The sequence below is a fragment of the Pogoniulus pusillus genome, chromosome 26, assembly GCF_015220805.1.
Source record: "Pogoniulus pusillus isolate bPogPus1 chromosome 26, bPogPus1.pri, whole genome shotgun sequence".
NCBI classification, from domain to species: domain Eukaryota; kingdom Metazoa; phylum Chordata; class Aves; order Piciformes; family Lybiidae; genus Pogoniulus; species Pogoniulus pusillus.
The window spans coordinates 1,174,801-1,193,972 of NC_087289.1; the positions used below are offsets into that span (position 1 = coordinate 1,174,801).

Here is a 19,172-nt window from a genome sequence, read left to right on the forward strand (position 1 = left end):
AGTGGCTTGAGAGCAGCCTCACCACCAACCTAAGGCTCCCCTGCCACCATGCCAGGCCAGTTCCTCTCCACCTGAGCCTGGGCAGCAGAGCCCAACCCCTACCTGGCTGCAGCCTCCTCTCAGGGAGCTGCAGAGAGAGATGAGCTCTGCTCTCAGCCTCCTCTTCTCCATGCCCATCTCCCTCAGCTGCTCCTCCCCAGCCCTGCTCTCCAGACCCTTCCCCCTTGCCCTTGCATTTGCTACCTACTGCCACAAGACTTTGCCCCTGAGTGCCACCCACCTTCTTCTGCAGCTCTTCATGGTCCCTCTGGCACTTTGTGACCAGTGCTTGCTGCTTCTGCCTCTCAAGCTCTAGCTCCACCCTTGCTTCCTCCTTCACTTTCAGCACTTCTTCCATGTGTCGTGCTTCACCTTTGGCCAGCTCCAGCTGGGGAACAAGAGGGTGGCCTGAGCTGGGGCCCCTCAGCCTCAGCTGCTGCTCACACTGCACACTGCCAGAGCAGGAGGGATGGACCTTTGGCACAGGCAGCTCTTAGGTGCTGAACGAAACCATCCCAAGGGCTGGAGGGTGATGAGGGCAGGGCTGCCACTGGCTGATGGTGGCACAGGTGGAGCCTGCTCCAGAGGAGCAGAGAGCTCCAAGGAGCCCAGGGAAGATGTCTCTCGAGGCCCATGGGGGCTCAAGTGGTGCTGGCTGCCTGAATAGAGCTGAGCTTTATGTGAGCTCATGAAAACACTACGTGACAGCAGCCTTCAGCTGCTTCAGAGCAGCTGGGACTGTTCAGCCTGCAGGAAGGAGGCTGAGAGGAGACCTTCTGGCTCCCTACAGCTCCCTAGCAGGAGCCTGGGGCCAGCAGGGGCAGGCTCTCAGTCCCAGGGGCTCTCAGGGTGCTGGAGCTCTGGAATCTTGGAATCTTTAAGTTCAGAAGAGACCTCCAAGATCATCAGGTCCAACCTTCTACCCAACAGTTCCATGACCACGGAGCAGGCTGCCCAGAGAGGCTGTGGAGCCTCCTTGTGTGCAGAGCTTCCAACCCCTCCGTGGCACTGTGCTGCTGGGCAAGCTGCTGTGGGTGCCTGCTGCAGCAGGGTTGGACTGGCTGAGCTCCAGGGGTCCCTTCCAAGCACCACCAGCAGCTGAAGGTTCCTCTGTGTCCCAAACAGCTACCAGAGCACTCTGCAGTGCCGCAGAGGCAGCCTGACCCGAGCCAGGGCCAGCTTTGTCAGGGCTGGGCTTCCTTGGCCTGATGAGGCTGTTTCTGGGGCTCTGACAGCCACGACACCCAGGCTGTAATTGCTGCCGCCCGCTGGGAGCAGCCTTCTCTTGTGCGGCTGCCAGGCTGAGCCATCCCCAGCGAGGATGCAGCCAGCCTGACCAGTTCTGGGCCTCTCCCAAGGACACTGAGGGGCTGCAGCAGGGCCAGAGAAGGGCAACCAAGCTGGGGAAGGGTCTGGAGAGCAGGGCTGGGGAGGAGCAGGAGCTCCTCTTCTGTGAAGAAGAGATGAGGCTGAGGGCAGAGCTCATTGCACTCTGCAGCTCCCTGAGAGGAGGCTGCAGCCAGCTGGGGCTTGGGTTCTGCTCCCAGGGAACAAGTGGAACAAGAGGAAATGGCCTCAACTTGCTGCAGAGGAGGTTTAGGCTGGCCACGAGGAGCAATTTCTTCCCCAGAAGGGTTGCCAAGTCCTGGCCCAGGCTGCCCAGGGCAGTGGTGCAGTCTCCATCCCTGGAAGGGTTCCAAAGGCCTGGAGCTGTGGTGCTGAGGACCATGGCTTGGTGGTGCCCCTGGCAGTGCTGAGGTAAGGCTTGGAGTGGATGAGCTTCAAGGCCTCCTCCAACCAAGCCCTCTCTGATTCCAGGACCTGAAGCTTCCAGCAGAAGGAATCTGTCCTGCAAAGCTTAGCCAAGCTCCCTGGAGCTCAGAGGCTCAGTGGGCTGAGCTCTGCTCTTCTCACTCAGGCTTCCATAGACTGCTGGGATGGCTTCAGTTGGAAAAGACCTTTGAGATCATCAAGTCCAACCACTGCCTTATCCCCACCATGGCCATTTCAGGGCACTGCAGCCCTGCAGACCCTTCCCAAACCTGGGAAGTCTGGATCAGAGCTGAACACCTGCCAGGTCTCCAGCACTCAGCACCTCTGCATTCAGTGCCAGACTCTGCAGGGAGAATCTCTCTCCCCAGGGAGATGCTCTTGTGCAAAGGCCCCTCCTGGGCAGGGCTGCACTTGAGGAGGCAGTGCCTGGCTCAGTGTCCTCACTGGTGCCAGCTGACTACAACTGGTGACAACCCAAGAAGCCACCACTGCTGCCCCATGCCCATCCAGCATTACCTTCTCCCTCCAGGCATCTTCAGCCCTCATCTTCTGCCTCAAGGTGTCCTGCAGCTGCTCGGTTCTGTTCTGATGAGAAAGCAGCATTAACTCCCTGGAAACCACAAAAACTCTTATGTCAGTCCATGCTCTGCCAGCCTGCTGCCATGCCAGCTCCCTCCACTCCCCCTCTGGGCGCCTGATTGTTCTCTGGGGGCCTAATGCTCCCTACAGGACCTCACTGCCCTTCCTGACTCGTTCTCTCCTCTCTGCTTGGAGCCCTAGAAGCCTGCCTGGAGCCCTGAGGCACAGCAGTCAGCAAGCACTCAGCATCTGCCAGCAGAGGCTTTCTGAAGCTTCTGCTTTCAAGCCAATGTCAGAGCTGCTGCCCCTGCCACACCCCCAGCTTGCAGCCTCGAGGATTTCAGTGCTTCACCAGCCCAGTGCTGAACAGCTGTGAGAAAACTGAAAGCAGCCATGGCCAGAGCCAAGGAGCTCAGAGCACTGCTGGCATCAAGTCAAAAGGATTTGAACTAAAATCACCAAGCAGAGGTTAGAGGTTGACCTGCTGAGGTGTAGCTCTAAGGAGAAGGAGCTGGCAGTGCTGGGGGACAAGTTCAGCATGAGCCAGCAATGTGTCCCTGGGGCCAAGAAGGCCAATGGGGTCCTGGGGGCATGAAGGAGACCGTGGGCATAAGGGCAAGAGAGCTTCTCCTGCCCCTGCACTCTGCCCTACTGAGGCCACAGCTGCAGTGCTGGATCCAGCTCTGGGCTCCCCAGCTCAAGAGGGACAGGGAAGTGCTGGAGAGAGCCCAGAGAAGGCTGCAGAGCTGCTGAGGGGTCTGGAGCAGCTCTGGGAGCAGCAGAGGCTGAGAGCCCTGGGGCTGAGAGCCTGCACAAGAGCAGCCCCAGAGGGCAGCTGAGCAATGCTCAGCAACAGCTAAAGGCTGGGGGCAAGAGGCTGGGGCCAGGCTCTGCTCAGTGGTGCCCAGGGACAGCACAAGGGGCAGTGGGCACAAACTACAACCCAGGAGGTGCCACCTGAGCAAGAGGAGGAAGTTGTTTGTTGTGAGGGTGGTGAAGGCCTGGAGCAGGCTGCCCAGAGAGGCTGTGGAGTGTCCTTGTGTGGAGAGCTTCCAGCCCCCCCTGGGCACTGTGCTGCTGGGCAAGCTGCTGTGGGTGCCCTGCTTTGGCAGGGCTTGGACTGGCTGAGCTCCAGAGGTCACTCCCAACCCTCAGCACACTTGGATTGTGTGCAACCACCAGTGTGAGGCCCTGGCAGCACAGAAATGCTTCCATGGCTTCCACTCTTCTCAGCCAAGTGCCCAGGAGACAGGGGAGGCTGAAGCTGTCACCCAGGCTGCCTCTGCTCCCATTACCTTTCTTGTTTCAACACCACCACCTCCTCCTCTGCTTGCTGAAGCAGAGCTTTAAGTGCTTCCAGCTCACTTTCAGACCGACCACTTCTTCTCCTCAGGTCTTCCTCTTTCCTCTCTTTCTCAGCCACCTCCTCCTGGAAGCGTTTGCACAGCTGCTGGCAAGTCAGGAGAGAGTCCTCCTTTTCCTTTAGCTCTTTGCTAAGCCTGCAGATGAAGCACAAAGCAGCACAGCAACTTAAACCTAGTGCCCTGGCCCCAGCTGTTGTACAAATACACCTAAGAGTGCACTAAAATCAGCAGGTTTTGTGCTCTCCCTGCTCAGAAATGTGTGAATTATAAAGCAGAACTTCTGCCTTTACCTTGACTCAGAGATTCCACTTTCATATTTCACCTTTTTCAGTTCACTTTGGCAGGCATCAAGTTCTGCTGATTTCACCCTAAGGAAACAGGAGCAAAGCAACAAATATTTACCCCCCCAAAACAAAATGCAAGCATAAAGTCTTGCCTCAGGCACTGAGCTCAGCACCAAGCTGATGGAGCAAAGCCTCCTGAAGGCCTGGGGAGGTGATTAAGAGGTGACTGGTGGCTTCAGCAGGGCCTGTTGGAGAGTAGGAGAGCCCTGCAGAGGGACCTGGCCAGGCTGGATGGGTGGGCAGAAGCCAATGGGGTGAGACTGAACAAGGCCAAGTGCACTTTGGCCACAACAACCCCAAGCAGCACTACAGGGTGGGGCCAGAGTGGCTGAGAGCAGCCAGGCAGAGAGGGCCCTGGGGGTGCTGGCAGAGAGGAGCTGCAGAGGAGCCAGCAGTGTTGGTGCTACCAAACAGGTGAGGCTTTGCCACACTGCTGCCAGTCTCAAGTGAGAATAAGAACAACAATCAAGAACTAAAGAGTTGAGTAGGGAAGAGCTGGCAGCTGCAGAGGGGTTTTGCATTGTGTCACCACTGCCCCCATGGTTAAGCTTCCTATGCCCATTCAAAGAGCTCTAGAATGTTCCTCTCTGGAGCTGTGCCCACATCAGCCTGAGAAGCTGGGTGCTGCACTTGTTAAGCCTCAGCTGGTTGTGTAGCTGTGCTCAGCAGGGCCTTTCTGTCCCACTCCACACTCCAGGAGCACCAAAACACTGTTGCTAAGCATCCCAAATATTTGCTGATCTGTTCTGCTGGGATCCTCTGCACACAGGAACTGCAACCGGAAAGTGAGGATCAGGGGAGGACGAATCCATGGGAAAGGTCAAGGCAAGCACACAGGAAAGCCTGATGCTGGCTGGGCCCCAGGCTGGCAGCACCAGCTCAGCACTTCTCAGCTTCCTATTGGGAACAGGCATTCTGATTGCCTGAAGTGAATTCAGAAGTGAATCCTAAAGTGAGTCCTCATGTGAGCCTGAAGTGCATCCTGAAGTGATTCCAGAAATGATTCCCAAAGTGAATCCTGAAGTGCACCCTGAAGTGAATCCTAAAGTGTTATCGTGAAGTGTGTCCTGAAGTGAATGCTGAAGTGATTCCTAAAATGAATCCTAAAGTGATTCCCAAAGTGATTCTTGAAGTGAATTCTAAAGTGTTACCCTGGAGTGTGCCCTAAAGTGAATCCTGAGGTGAATCCTAAAGTGAATGCTGAAGGGAATCCTAAATCAAATCCTAAAGTGAATGCTAAAGTGAATGCTAAAGTGAATGGTAAAGGTGATGCTGGAGTGAATGCTAAAGGTGATGCTGGAGTGAATGCTAAAGGTGATGCTGGAGTGAATGCTAAAGGTGATGCTGGAGTGAATCCTAAAGGTGATGCTGGAGTGAATGCTAAAGGTGATGCTGGAGTGGTTGCTGCAGCCCCTGGCAGGGGGTTGGAACTCCCTGCAGCCCAAGGCCTGCTGCAGCCCAGGCCCTGCAGCGAGCTGTGAGCACTGCTCCTTTCCCTAACACCTCTGGTCCAGCAGCTGTGCGAATGGCACAAACCACCCTGCAAAGCGAAGTGTTGTGCTGAGCTGATGCAGCCCTCCTGGGAGCAGCCTGGCACCCACCTCCCACAGCCACACCTGCCCAGGCAGGGAGCCAGGAGTGCTCCAGGCAGAGAGCAAACAGCTGAGCTCTTGGGCACTCCTGCCCCCCCGAACTCAAGTGATGTGCTACGGCTATGGGAGCAGAGACAAAGCAACTCAGCCAGGACGACTCTTACAGGAAGAGCTTCTTGTAGTGCTCCAGCTCAGCTGTGACCTTCTGCAGCTTCAGCCCAGTTGTCTCCACTTGATTTGTTAAATCTGAAAACAAACACAAACAAAAACACCTCACAGGCTTCACGGCTGGTTGAACACCACATCATTCTCTTCCCCACACCCAAACATTCTTCTCCACACCCAAATCATTCTCTTCTCCACAACCAAATATTCCTCTTCTCCACAACCAAATATTCCTCTTCTCCACACCCAAATCATTCTCTTCTCCACAACCAAATATTCCTCTTCTCCACAACCAAATATTCCTCTTCTCCACAACCAAATATTCCTCTCCTCCACAACCAAATATTCCTCTCCTCCACAACCAAATCATTCTCTTCTCCACAACCAAATCATTCTCTTCTCCACAACCAAATATTCCTCTTCTCCACAACCAAATCATTCTCTTCTCCACAACCACACAATTCTCTCTTGTGCAATGCAATAATGTAGTCCTCCACAATTAACTTCTCCTTTCTACACCCAAACACTTCACTTCTCCTCAGACAAATAGTTCACTCCCTTCCAGTCAACTAATTCACTTCTCCACAATCAAGTACTTCACTTCTCCGCATCTTGTGGTTCGTTTGCATCTCAGATGTGCAGCTTCTCACTCCCACCTCAACCAGCAGCTCACAGCACTGCCTCTGACTAAAAGAGGCTGGGTTGGGATGGAAGGGACCTTGAAGATCATCCAGTTCCAAACCCATGGTGGGGAGCAGGGAGAAGTATCTGTTTATCAGCTCTGATATCTCAGCTGATTCCAGTTGGGTGCCTGCCCGAGCAGAGGCTGAGTACAGAGCAAGAAGCTGGGTTTGGGTTGGTTCTCATTCTCCTGCAGGAGCCACCCAACTGGTGCAGAGGTAGGCAGGAAATGGAGTAAAGCAGTGGCTGGACAGAGAGCTGAGGGAAGGGGCATGAAAGGAGGCAGAGCTGAAAATGATCTGCACTAGATTGGCAGGGTTTTGACATCCCCCACTGAGATCAGTCACTGAGACCAGCCTTGAGATCAGCCTTGATACCAGCCACTGAGGTCAGGCATTGACATCAACCACTGGCATCAACCACTGAGATCAGCCTTGAGAACAACCTCGAGATCAACCACTGACCTCAGCCTTGAGATCAACCATTGAGCTCAGCCTTGAGATCAACTACTGAGATCAACCCTTGAGATGAGCTTTGAGATCAATCATTGAGCTCAGCCTTGAGATCAACCACTGAGATCAACCCTTGAGATCAACTACTGAGATCAACCCTTGAGATGAGCTTTGAGATCAATCATTGAGCTCAGCCTTGAGATCAACCACTGAGAGCTGAGCCTTGAGACCAGGGGTTGCTATCAACCTCAGCACTGCATTAGTGGTACTAAGTAATCTGCCTCAGCCCAGTGTCACCCTCCAGGCCACATGCCCTCTCCCCTCCCATCAGCCATTGCCTTTTTTCCTGCTATCTATGCCCAATTTTTCCACCTCTACAACAAAATCCTCTTTCTTCGCTCACATTTTTTTCCCAGTTGCCCCAAAAAGATCCCTCCTGAAGCAAAGCCTGAGCAGAGAGAAGAGAGCTGCTGAGTGTCACAGCTCTGGCAGCAGGAGGCAGTGCCAAGGTGACTCCAGCAGGCAAGGCAGCACTCAGGGCTGAAAGGTTTCCCCTCTCAGAGCAAGCCAGGCTGCTGCACGCATGCTTTGAAGGCCAGAGGACATCAGGCTGCACTTCCAGCACTGCACCCAAGGTTACTACCATGTGCAGTGCAACAAGACAGGCAGGGGAGAACAGGACAGAACTTTCCCTCCCTTTGTAACTCAACCCTTTGGTTCTAACAGGTGCAGGCTAATTGAAAAAGCTGAGCTAAAGCCCCTCAGTGACAGGCACCAGACTGCTTGGTCTCAGCATGGCAACAATTCCAACCTCACAACCTTCTTCAACAGCTCCACGAGCAAAGAACACTTCTCCAGGCTTGAGTGGTGTAGTCCCAGAATCATCCCAGCATGGAGGGGTTGGAAGGGACCTCTGAAGCTCAGCCAGACCACAGCAGGGCACCCACAGCAGCTTGCCCAGCAGCACAGTGCCCAGGGGGGGTTGGAAGCTCTCCACACAAGGACACTCCACAGCCTCTCTGAGCAGCCTGCTCCAGGCCTCCACCACCCTCACAACAAACAACTTTCTCCTCCTGCTCAGGTGGCACCTCCTGGGCTCCACTTTGTGCCTACTGCCCCTTGTGCTGTGCCTGGGCACCACTTAGCAGAGCCTGGCCCCAGCCTCTTGCCCCCAGCCTTTAGCTGTTGCTGAGCATTGCTCAGCTGCCCTCTGGGGCTGCTCTTGTGCAGGCTCTCAGCCTTTGCTGCTCCCAGAACTGCTCCAGGCAGCTCCAGAAAAGAACATTCTAGAGCTGTTTAAATGGGCACAGGAAGCTTCACCACGGGGGCAGTGGTGACACGATGACAAAACCCCTCTCCAGCTGCCAGCTCTTCCCTACTCAACCCTTTGGCTCTTGGTTTTTGTTTATATTCTCACTTGAGACTGGCAGCAGTGCTGCAAAACCTCACCTGTTGGGTAGCATTAACCTGGCTGTGAGCTTGGCTGAGGCTGAGCTGGTGCTGGGAGTGCAGCTTCCAGTCAGTTAAAAACACTAATTAGAAGTGAAGGAGCTTTGGAGTTTGCTGCCTGCAGTTCTGCTCTTTGGCAGGGAACAGAAAGACAAGAGATAAGGGATCAATAAATCTAGAGAGTCACAGAATGGGTTGGCTTGGAAGGGACCTTCAAGGTCAGCCATGGGCAGGGACACCTCTCACTAGAGCAGGTCACTCAAGGCCTCATCCAACCTGCCCTTGAACACCTCCAGGGAGGTTGTGGAGCACAGAAGCACCCAAGGTGATCAAAGATCACCTTGGGTGCTTCTGTGCTCCACAACCTCCCTGGGAAACCTGTGCCAGTGCCTCACCACCCTCACTTCTCCCTAACATCCACTTTCCATCTCCCCTCTGCCAGTTTAAACCCATTCCTCCTCGTCCTATCACTACAAGCCCTTACCCAAAGTCCCTCCCCAGCTTTCTTGCAGGCTTTCATGGCCAAGCACACAAAGAACAGCTCAGACCAAGCACCTGCAGTCACTTTGGCTTAGTTTCTTGAGCTGGGCATTCCTCAGTAACATCTTGTCCTGTTCACTTCTCCAGAGCTAAACAACTCAGCATGAATTTCCTGCCGTTCACCCTGCCATTGCCTGATGGAAGTTAACAGCCTCCAAAGGCTGCCAAGAAGAAGGAGAAGCTCTGGCTGCAGGCAGATGTCAGGACACGTGGGAACAATACAGCACTGCCAACACCACAGCTCTCCTGCAGTGGAACTGCTTTGCTCCAACAGATGAAGAGCAAATCGTTGTGGAGCAAGGCCACAAGAAGGAGATTCCTCTGCTTTTCCTCAAGGTGGGGACAGCTGCCTCGGAGAAGCTTTCCACAAACAGCTCTTTTGGCCTCTTAAGCAGAAGATTCTTGGCAATTGTTCAGCACTGCTCTTTGTTCCTTTTCCTAGATGCAGGAGGAAGGACATAAGGCCTGGAATTATGGCAAAGGGAGAAGGATAATGCTGCTTCTGGGGCTAGGGCTCTGGGTGGTCTCCTTCAGACCTCAGTTTGTTGAGATATGTCCTCAGGACAGAGCCCTGGGCAGGAGATTTTCCAGGGAGGAGGAGATGGATTCAATCTGCAGAGGGACCTGGCCAGGCTGCATGGGTGGGCAGAGGCCAAGGGGATGAGACTGAACAAGGTCAAGTGCAGGGTTCTGCACTTTGGCCACAACAACCCCAAGCAGCACTACAGGCTGGGGCCAGAGTGGCTGAGAGCAGCCAGGCAGAGAGGGCCCTGGGGGTGCTGGCAGAGAGGAGCTGAAGAGGAGGCAGCAGTGCCCAGGTGGGCAGCAGAGCCAATGGCATCCTGGGCTGGCTCAGGAGCAGTGTGGGCAGCAGGACAAGGGAGGTTCTTGTGCCCCTGTGCTCAGCACTGCTCAGGCCACCCCTGCAGTGCTGTGTCCAGTTCTGGGCTCCTCCATTGCAGAGAGATGTTGAGGTGCTGGAAGGTGTTGAGAGCAGGGCAGCAAGGCTGGGGAGGGACCTGGAGCACAGCCCTGTGAGGAGAGGCTGAGGGAGCTGGGGGTGTGCAGCCTGCAGCAGAGGAGGCTCAGGGCACAGCTCATTGCTGGCTGCAGCTGCCTGCAGGCAGGCTGTAGCCAGGTGGGGTTGGGCTCTGCTGCCGGGCACCCAGCAACAGAACAAGGGGACACAGCCTCAAGCTGTGCCAGGGCAGGTCTAGGCTGGATGTGAGGAGGAAGTTGTTGGCAGAGAGAGTGATTGGCATTGGAATGGGCTGCCCAGGGAGGTGGTGGAGTCTCTGTGCCTGGAGGTGTTGCAGCCAAGCCTGGCTGGGGCACTTAGTGCCATGGTCTGGTTGGTTGGGCAGGGCTGGGTGCTAGGTTGGGCTGGCTGAGCTTGGAGCTCTCTTCCTACCTGGGTCATTCTATGATGCTTATTACAGGGTTGGTTTCTGCAAGTCTTCCCTAGAGACAGTTCCCAGCACAGGCCAACAGGAGCTGGTGAGCAGAAAGTCTGAGGGACCAGACCCAGGGGCCAGACCCAGGCCATCAGACAGATTTCCATCCCGTTTGGAAAGGCAGCATCAACAGGAGGACATTGCCAAGTAGAGTGGCAACAGGACTGGAAATCTGTGCTGGAATCCTGCTGAAGCAAGGGAAACCAGGCAAGGGCTGGCAGGAAAATGTCCTCCAGCAATGAAAATGAAGCTTAGAGCAAAAGAACCCAACACAAAAGGGTTCCTTGCTGGAGCTCCAGCACTCAGCTCAAAGCTTTCACAGTGCCACCTCTCAAAGCAGCTTCAGCCCAGATCCATCTCAATGTCAATCATGTTCCCAGCACAGAGCCTGAAACCCTTCCAGCTCCCAGCACCCAACTGAGATGCTCCTTGCAGAAGGAGCACAGGCAAGCATGAACCCAGGGAAGCCCTCTCAGTCTCAGCCTGCAGATGACACCAAGCTGGGTGGGAAGATGCCTGAGGGACAGGATCCATCCAGAGGGACCTGCACAAGCTCAAGTGGGACTGTAGGAGGCTCAGTGAGGCCAAGGGCAAGGTGCTGCACCTGGGTCGGGCCAGTCCCTGGCATCAATCCAGGCTGGGCATGAAGGGCTGGAGAGCAGCCCCAGGGAGGACTTAGGTGGGGCAGGGGGTGCCTGTGCCCACCTCAGCCTAAATGCATGTCCACAGAGGTCATCTGCTGCCAGTTTCAGCCTTCTGCCTGCCTGGGGTCTGCAAAGAAGTGAACCTGCTGCTGCCTAAGGCAGTGCCCAGCAGCTGGCAGGATGCAGTTTCATTTTCCCTCTGCTGCTGTGTGGTTTGGGGAAGCAGCAGCAGCAGCTTGGGTTGAAGCAGACAAGATCTGACTCACCACACCAGTCCCTGGTGAGGAGTCGCTGGGGGGGTCCCTTTGCAGCTCTCACTGAGACAAAGAGAGGCTCTGGTGGCTGCAGATGCTTGGGTTGGAAGGAACCCTCCAAGGGCATCTTGCCCAAGCCCCTGCAGCCAGCAGGGACACCTCCAGCCAGAGTGCAGGGCCAGATGGAGCCTGACAGACCTCCACCTGCAACAACCCTCTGAGCTCTGCCCTTCAGCCCACCTCACTGTCCCACCTGCCCCACATCTCCTGAGCTTGCTCTGGGACATCCTCCTGAGGTCCAACCTAACTCTGCCCTGCTCCAGCTCCAAACCACTGCCCTGGGCCTGTCCCCACAGGCCCTGCTGAGCAGTCCCTCCCCAGCCTGCCTGCAGCTCTCCTGCAGGCACTGAAATGCTGCTCTGAGGTCTCCCTGGAGCCTTCTCTTCTGCAGGCTGCACAGCCACAACACTCCCAGCCTGTCCCCTCAGCAGCTCTTCTCCAGCCCTCTGATAATCTTTGTGGCCTCCTCTGGCCCTGCTCCAGCAGCTCCAGGTCCTTCTTGTGTTGGGAGCTCCAGAGCTGGGCACAGCCCTGCAGGAGAGGTCACCTCAGAGCAGAGACCTTTCCCTGCAGCCCAGGCTGCCACTGCCCTTCCAAACCCAACCCTTCTGTGATCCTCTGCTCCTTCCTTCCCTGTGTCTAAAACACTGAGCTGCTGCTTCTCCCAAGGGACAGGACAAGAGGGAATGGCCTCAAGTTGCACCAGGGGAGGTTTAGGTTGGACATAGAATCACAGAATGGTTTAGGTTGGAAGGGACCTCAAAGCTCAGCCAGTTCCAACCCCCCAGCATAGGCAGGGACACCTCCCACTAGAACAGGTCACACAAGAACTCATCCAACCTGGTCCTGAACACCTCCAGGGAGGTTGTGGAGCACAGAAGCACAGAATGGGATCCACAGACAGCAGAGGAGAGGACAATTTGCAGCCCCCCTGCTAGGGACCACTTTGATCTGCTGCAAGGAAATGCCAGATGCCATGGAAAGTACTCCCTGTGCACTGCCCTGCCTGGACTCACTGCCAACAGGAGAACAGAAACTAAAACTGAACGCCCTGGGAGGACACAGGAGCTGTTACTCAGCTGAGGACATTCCAGCCAAGAGGCCATTGTTCATCTCAGGAGTCAGCTGGAAGCAGGCCAGGGAGGAAGAAGCAAACAAAGAGCTCTTCTTTTTTCCCTTCTCCACCTGCTGGCTTTAACCACAGCATTCTGCAGTCCTCTCCTCCAGCAGGACAAGGGAGGCTCTTCTGCCCCTGTGCTCAGCACTGCTCAGGCCACCCCTGCAGTGCTGTGTCCAGCTCTGGGCTCCTCCATTGCAGAGAGATGTTGAGGTGCTGGAAGGTGTTTGGAGCAGGGCAGCAAGGCTGGGGAGGGGCCTGGAGCACAGCCCTGTGAGGAGAGGCTGAGGGAGCTGGGGGGGTGCAGCCTGCAGCAGAGGAGGCTGAGGGCAGAGCTCATTGCTGCCTGCAGCTGCCTGCAGGGAGGCTGTAGCCAGCTGGGGTTGGGCTCTGCTGCCAGGCAGCCAGGGACAGAAGAAGGGGACACAGCCTCAAGCTGTGCCAGGGCAGGTCTAGGCTGGATGTGAGGAGGAAGTTGTTGGCAGACAGAGTGACTGGCACTGGAATGGGCTGCCCAGGGAGGTGGTGGAGTCTCTGTAGCTGGAGGTGTTGCAGCCAAGCCTGGCTGGGGCACTTAGTGCCATGGTCTGGTTGGTTGGGCAGGGCTGGGTGCTAGGTTGGGCTGGATGAGCCTGGAGCTCTCCTCCAGCCTGCCTGATTCTGTGATTCTAGAAGATGATCACTGCTGTGATCCCCCTTGGAATGTCCCTTCAACAATTAATGGCTTTTAAGCATTACTTGCAGTGGCTTGCACAAGGTTGGGGTGCTTGGCAAAGGCCTTGGATTTTGTACCTCAACCTGAGGCTGCCAAAGCATTGATTGGGGCCCCCTGAGCCTTCTGTTCCCTGCAAGAGGGCTGGGAGGCAGGAGGTGTGCCCAGGTTCCTCCCAGGGAGAGGCCAGCTGGGCTGGCTCCTAACCTTTGGGAAGGCTCTCTGCTGATTGCTGGCTGCTGACTAAGCTCTGATTGCAGCGGATGAGCCTCCAGAGCAGGAGGGTTGGGCAGCACTTGCCCAAGCCTTGGCTTGTCCTGAGGCACCCAAACAGGGCAGGAAACAAAGCGGTTGCCTCTGCTGCCCACCCTGGGCTACACTGCTCACTGGGAAGGGGACAGAGACCAGCAAGGAGGTTAGGATGTGGTTAAAGAAGAGGCTGGGCAGCAGGTACAGGGAGCTTCACCTGCCCCTCTACTCTGCCCTGGCGAGGCCACAGCTGCAGAGCTGAGTCCAGCTCTGGGCTTCTCAGCTCAAGAGGAACAGGGAAGTGCTGGAGAGAGCTGCAAAGCTGCTGAGGGGCCTGGAGCAGCTCTGGGAGCAGCAAAGGCTGAGAGCCCTGGGGCTGAGAGCCTGCACAGGAGCAGCCCCAGAGGGCAGCTGAGCAATGCTCAGCAACAGCTAAAGGCTGGGGGCAAGAGGCTGGGGCCAGGCTGTGCTCAGTGGTGCCCAGGGACAGCACAAGGGGCAGTGGGCACAAAGTGGAGCCCAGGAGGTTGCATCTGAACAGGAGGAGAAAGTTGGCATGAGGGTGGTGGAGGCCTAAAGCAGGCTGCCCAGAGAGGCTGTGGAGTGTCCTTGTGTGGAGAGCTTCCAGCCCCCCTGGGCACTGTGCTGCTGGGCAAGCTGCTGTGGGTGCCCTGCTTTGGCTGAGCTCCAGAGGCTCCTCCCAACCCCTGCACTCTGTAGTTCTGTGATCTGCTGATTTCTACCATTCCAACACATCACTGCTGGAGCTCTCCTACCAGGACCTGCTGCACAGCATCCCAAACAAAGCCTGTCCTCAGCAGCACCAGTTGGTGACTCATTAGATGCCATCTGCAGCCTTCTCCTTTGCAGTCCCTTGGTTGCTACTGTCCCTGGCATTGAAGAAGCAGTGAAATTCCCTCCTCATGCCCAGCACTGAGAGCTGCTGTTCTCAACCTGACCATGACATCCTGTGCAGAATGCAGCTTGGTAATGGCTGTGCCAATTTGATGACTCAAGCCCCCAGAACAGCACAACCTCTCTGTGTGTGCTCAAGGTCTTCAAACATCTCAGCTTGCAGCACAGGGATCGAGGAGACACTGATAGGAATCAGCAGGCTGGAATGAGTTACTGCCTCAACAGAGCCCAGGAGATGGGATCACTGTGGGGCCTCCACTGCTCTTCCCCTTTTCCAGAGGGCTCTCTAGCTCCTTGAGGTGGAAAGGAGAAAATCCAGGAGAAAAGAGGCTGCCTGAGCCTGCTCTGCACCTCACCTCTGCTGCTGCCAGCCAAAAATCCATCCTGGCCTAAAAAGAAGCTGGAAAAGGGTTGGGAGTGCCAGGATGAGGGCCAATGGCTTCGAGCTGGGAGAGGGGAGATGGAGAGTGGAGAGAAGGAAGAAATGCTTGAGAGTGAGGGTGGTGAGACACTGGCAGAGGCTGCCCAGGGAGGTGTTTGAGGCCAGGCTGGATGAGGCCTTGAGCAACCTGGGGCTGGCTGAATGATCGTGAAGGTCCCTTCCAACTCTCTGAAGCTTTGGGTCTTTCCTTTTGCATCTCCTTGGAGTTTTTTTTGCCCTGGAAATATCCAAATTCCCTTACCCAAAGTCTCCTTCTGGAGTTCCAGGCACCTGCTTTGGAGCTCCTTCCCTTGCTGCAGTGAAGTCTGAAGCTGCTGAGTTTTCAGCTCGACCACGTCTGCCGCCAGCGTGAGCTGCTTCACCTTCTCCTGGAGGCTTTCCTTCTCCCTCTGGGATTCTGCTAATTGCTGATTCAACTTGGGAATGTCTGAGGAAGGGGAGTGGGGGGAAAAAAAAGGCACAGACTGCTGTGAGATTGACCTTCTGCAGTTGAAAAAGTGATACAGCTGAGCCAGGGCCCCAGGGCTTGGGTGTCTGTAAGCTCAGTTTGACACAGGTCAGTGGAAGCCATGGACAAGGCACAGCAGAATCCCAGCATGGAGAGGCTGGAAGTGACCTCTGGAAATCACTGAATGGGCTGGGCAGAGACACCTCCCACTAGCCCAGGCTGATAAATGTTCCCACCCAACCTGGCTTCCAGCACTTCCAGCCTTGGAGCCTTCACAGCTTCCCTGGGCAACCTGTGCCAGTGTCAGGGCACTCTCCAGGGGAAGCTTTTCCTCCTCATGTCCAATCTCAGTCCAGCTGCTCTCAGGCTGGAGCCATCAGCCCTCAGCCTGTCTGGGTCCCAAGTCCCTCTCCAGCTCTCCCCCTTCCAATCCTGGCAGGCTGCTCTAAGGCCTCCTGGAGCCTTCTCTCCTCCAGGCTGCCCACCCCCAGCTCTCCCAGCCTGGCCTCCAGCAGAGCCCTTCCAGCCCTGCCAGCAGCCTCCTCTGGCCCTGCTCCAGCAGCTCCCTGCCTGTGCTGAGCACTCCAGAGCTGCCCCAGCACTGCAGGGAGGTCTCAGCAGGTACAGCAGAGAGGCAGAATTCCCTCCCTGACCCTGCTGCTGGGGATCAGCCCAGGACAGGCTGGGGCTGGGCTGGCAGCACTCAGTGCCAGCTCAGCTCCAGCTTGGCACCCCCTGGCACCCCTAAGTCCTTCTCCATGGGGCTGCTCTCCAGCCCCTCATGCCCAGCCTGCATTGATACCAGGGACTGCCCTGGTTCAAGGCCAGGTTGGATGAGGCTTTCAGCACCCTGGGCTGCAGGGAGGTGTCCCTGCCCATGGCCTCCTTCTCCAGCCTGGCACCCCTAAGTCCTTCTCCTCAGGACTGCTCTCTGTCCATTCTGCTCCCAGCCTGGATTTGTGCTTGGGATTGTCCCAGATGAGGTGCAGGACCTCACACCTCACACTTGGCCTGGCTGACCTTCAGGAGGTTGGGTTGGGCCCACCTCTCCATCCTGCCTAGGTCCTTCTGGAGGGATTCCTTCCCTCCATCTGTCAGCAACTAAACCAAGGAACCCTGCAGAAGAGAAGCCCCAAACCTGCAGTCCTGAAGCTCTCTGCACAACCTCCTGCCCTCATTCCCTCTATCAGCCTGCAGCAGGCAGAGAATGAGCAAGGGAGGAGAGGAGCCCTGGGGACATGCAGTGCTCAGGGCAGTGAGGAGGTGAAGTCATGACTCAGAGTGCCTGGCACCGACTCTGACATTTGCATGCCCTGCTCTGACAGGGCCTGCATGCTGCAGGGGGCCTTGCTGCTCACCCTCAGCAGGCAGGAGCCCTCCCTCTCATCCTCACCCTCAGCAGGCAGGAGCCTTGAGGCCATTTCCTCTTGCCCTGTCACTTGCTCCTTGAGAGAACAGCCCAACCCCACCTGGCTGCAGCCTCCTCTCAGGGAGCTGCAGAGAGCAATGAGCTCTGCCCTCAGCCTCCTCTTCCCCACACTGCACACCCCCAGCTCCCTCAGCTGCTCCTCCCCAGCCCTGCTCTCCCCTTCCCCACCTTTGCTGTCCTTTTCTGGACCTGCTCCAGCCCCTCAATGTCCTTCTGGGAGTGAGGGCCCAAACCTGAACCCAGCACTCAGGATGACATCAGCTCACTTCTCAGCTACCTTACAGCTCTGCTAAGAGTAACCTCCAGAGCCAACAGCAGCTCAGGCTCACAGAGCATGCTGGAAAGCTCCAAGGAAAGGACTGGATGGATGAAAACTGCAATCAAGAGCCATGGAAGCTGCAGCAGTCAGCAGAGGGCCTCTTTGGATGCTCAGGGTGTTGCACCCTGCCATCACACTCTACTTCTGCCAGCAGAACTGGGCTAAGGCAGAGCAGAAATGGTACTGAAGGACCAGTTGAGCTCTCCAGTCTCAGCAGCAGCCTGAGGGCTGTGCATGACCTTCAGGAACAAGCAAGCAGTTGTGACTTGCTCCCAACCTCTCCTCTCCTGAAGGCTGCCCTTGTTTGAGCAGGAAGCAGGCTGTGGGCCAAGGGAGCTGTTCTCAGCCCAGGGGCTGCTCCATGTCCCATTCAACCCCAAAGACCCCTCAGATAAAGGCAGCAGTGTCTGGGGACTCTTTGTTCTCCTTCAGGAGCAGAAGGAAGAATTCTCCCCTCCCTGGAGGTGTTCCAGGCCAGGTTGGATTAGGCCTTGAGCTGCCTGGACTGGTGGGAGGTGTCCCTGCCTATGGCAGGGGGTTGGAACTGGATGAGCTTTGAGGTCCCTTCCAACCTAAACCATTCTGTGAATCTCTGAACTTCCTGTGCTGCACTTAACTGCCAAGACAGTTAGAATCACTCAGTCATGGAATCACTCAGGCACTCAATCATGGAATCACTCAGTCATGGAATCACTCAGGCACTCAATCAGTCATGGAATCACTCAGGCACTCAAGGAATGATGGAACCATTCAATCATTGAACCATTCAATCACAGAATCAGTCAGGGCTGGAAGGGATCACAAGGATCAGCCAGTTCCAGGGACACCTCACACCAGAGCAGGCTGCCCACAGCCTCACCCAGCCTGGCCTTAAACACCTCCAGGGATCAGGCTTCCACCACCTCCCTGGGCAACCCCTGCCAGGCTCTCACCACCCTCCTGCTGAACAACTTCTTCCTAACCTCCAGGCTGACTCTCCCCATTTCCAGCTTTGTTCCATTCCCCCAGTCCTGACAGCCTCAAAAGTCCTTCCCAGCTTTCTTGTAGCTCCCTTCAGATCCTGCAAGGCCATAAGAAAGTCACCTGGGAGCCTTCTGCTCTCCAGCCTGAGCAGCCCCAACTGCCTCAGTCTCTCCTCCCAGCAGAGCAGCTCCAGCCCTCTGCTCCTCCTCCTGGCCCTTCTCTGGACAAGTTCCTTCCCTTGGCTAAGTTGACTGCAGAATGATTTACCTGTCAAGGCCTCCTTGCTAAAGGTTTTGATCTGTTGGAGGAGTTCTTCTTTCATGGCAGCCCAGGTCTCCAGGTTAGTGGAGATGGCATCTTTGAGACTGTCCAGCTCACTTCTAATCAATGTGAAGAGGGAAACAGCTTTGTTCAGAGCTGAGCAGTGGTGGTCCAGAGTGTTTCTGCAAGACAGAGGAAGAACAGCAGCAGAGAGGCTGTGAAATGACAAAAGGGCCTTTGAGTCACTTGGGAACTAAAAGCAACCCTCAGGAATTACTGTTGGGAGTTGATTGCTTCTCCCACTAGAACAGGTTGCTCAAGGCCTCATCTGGCCTGGTCTTTAACACCTCCAGGGACGTTGGGGAGCACAGAAGCACCCAAGGTGATCAAAGATCACATTCTGTGCTTCTGTGCTCCCAAACCTCCCTGGGCAACCTGTGCCAGTGTCTCACCATCCTCAACCTGTGCCAGTCTCACCACCCTCACTGCACAGAACTTCTTCTTTGAAGAATCCCAGAGGGCAGCTGAGCAATGCTCAGCAACAGCTAAAGGCTGGGGGCAAGAGGCTGGGGCCAGGCTCTGCTCAGTGGTGCCCAGGGACAGCACAAGAGGCAATGAGCACAAACTGCAACCCAGGAGGAGAAAGTTGTTTGTTGTGAGGCTGCTGGAGGCCTGGAGCAGGCTGCCCAGAGAGGCTGTGGAGTGTCCTTGTGTGGAGAGCTTCCAATCCCCCCTGGGCACTGTGCTGCTGGGCAAGCTGCTGTGGGTGCCCTGCTGGAGCAGGGGTGGGACTGGCTGAGCTGCAGAGGTCCCTTCCAACCCCACCCTGCATGGGTGCAGGGATCCTGTAACCCAACACCAACAGCTCTTGCTCCCTCCCCAGTTATCCATCAGGACTGAGACTGCTGTAGCAAGGACAAAGACCCC

At 56.1% G+C, this 19,172-nt stretch overlaps 1 protein-coding gene across 1 annotated transcript in view; it reads right to left on the reverse strand.

Moving 5' to 3' along the window:
* The window catches only part of LEKR1 (leucine, glutamate and lysine rich 1), a 40,712-nt gene that overhangs the window by 4,977 nt on the left and 16,563 nt on the right, over positions 1-19,172 (reverse strand). Inside the window, exons 5-11 of the mRNA XM_064165050.1 lie at positions 18,252-18,427; positions 15,067-15,252; positions 5,856-5,937; positions 4,046-4,123; positions 3,687-3,890; positions 2,329-2,422; positions 281-427 (exon numbers count right to left, since the gene is read on the reverse strand). Of these exons, the coding sequence (XP_064021120.1) occupies positions 281-427; positions 2,329-2,422; positions 3,687-3,890; positions 4,046-4,123; positions 5,856-5,937; positions 15,067-15,252; positions 18,252-18,427 (967 nt within the window). The remainder of the gene's footprint in view (positions 1-280; positions 428-2,328; positions 2,423-3,686; positions 3,891-4,045; positions 4,124-5,855; positions 5,938-15,066; positions 15,253-18,251; positions 18,428-19,172) is intronic.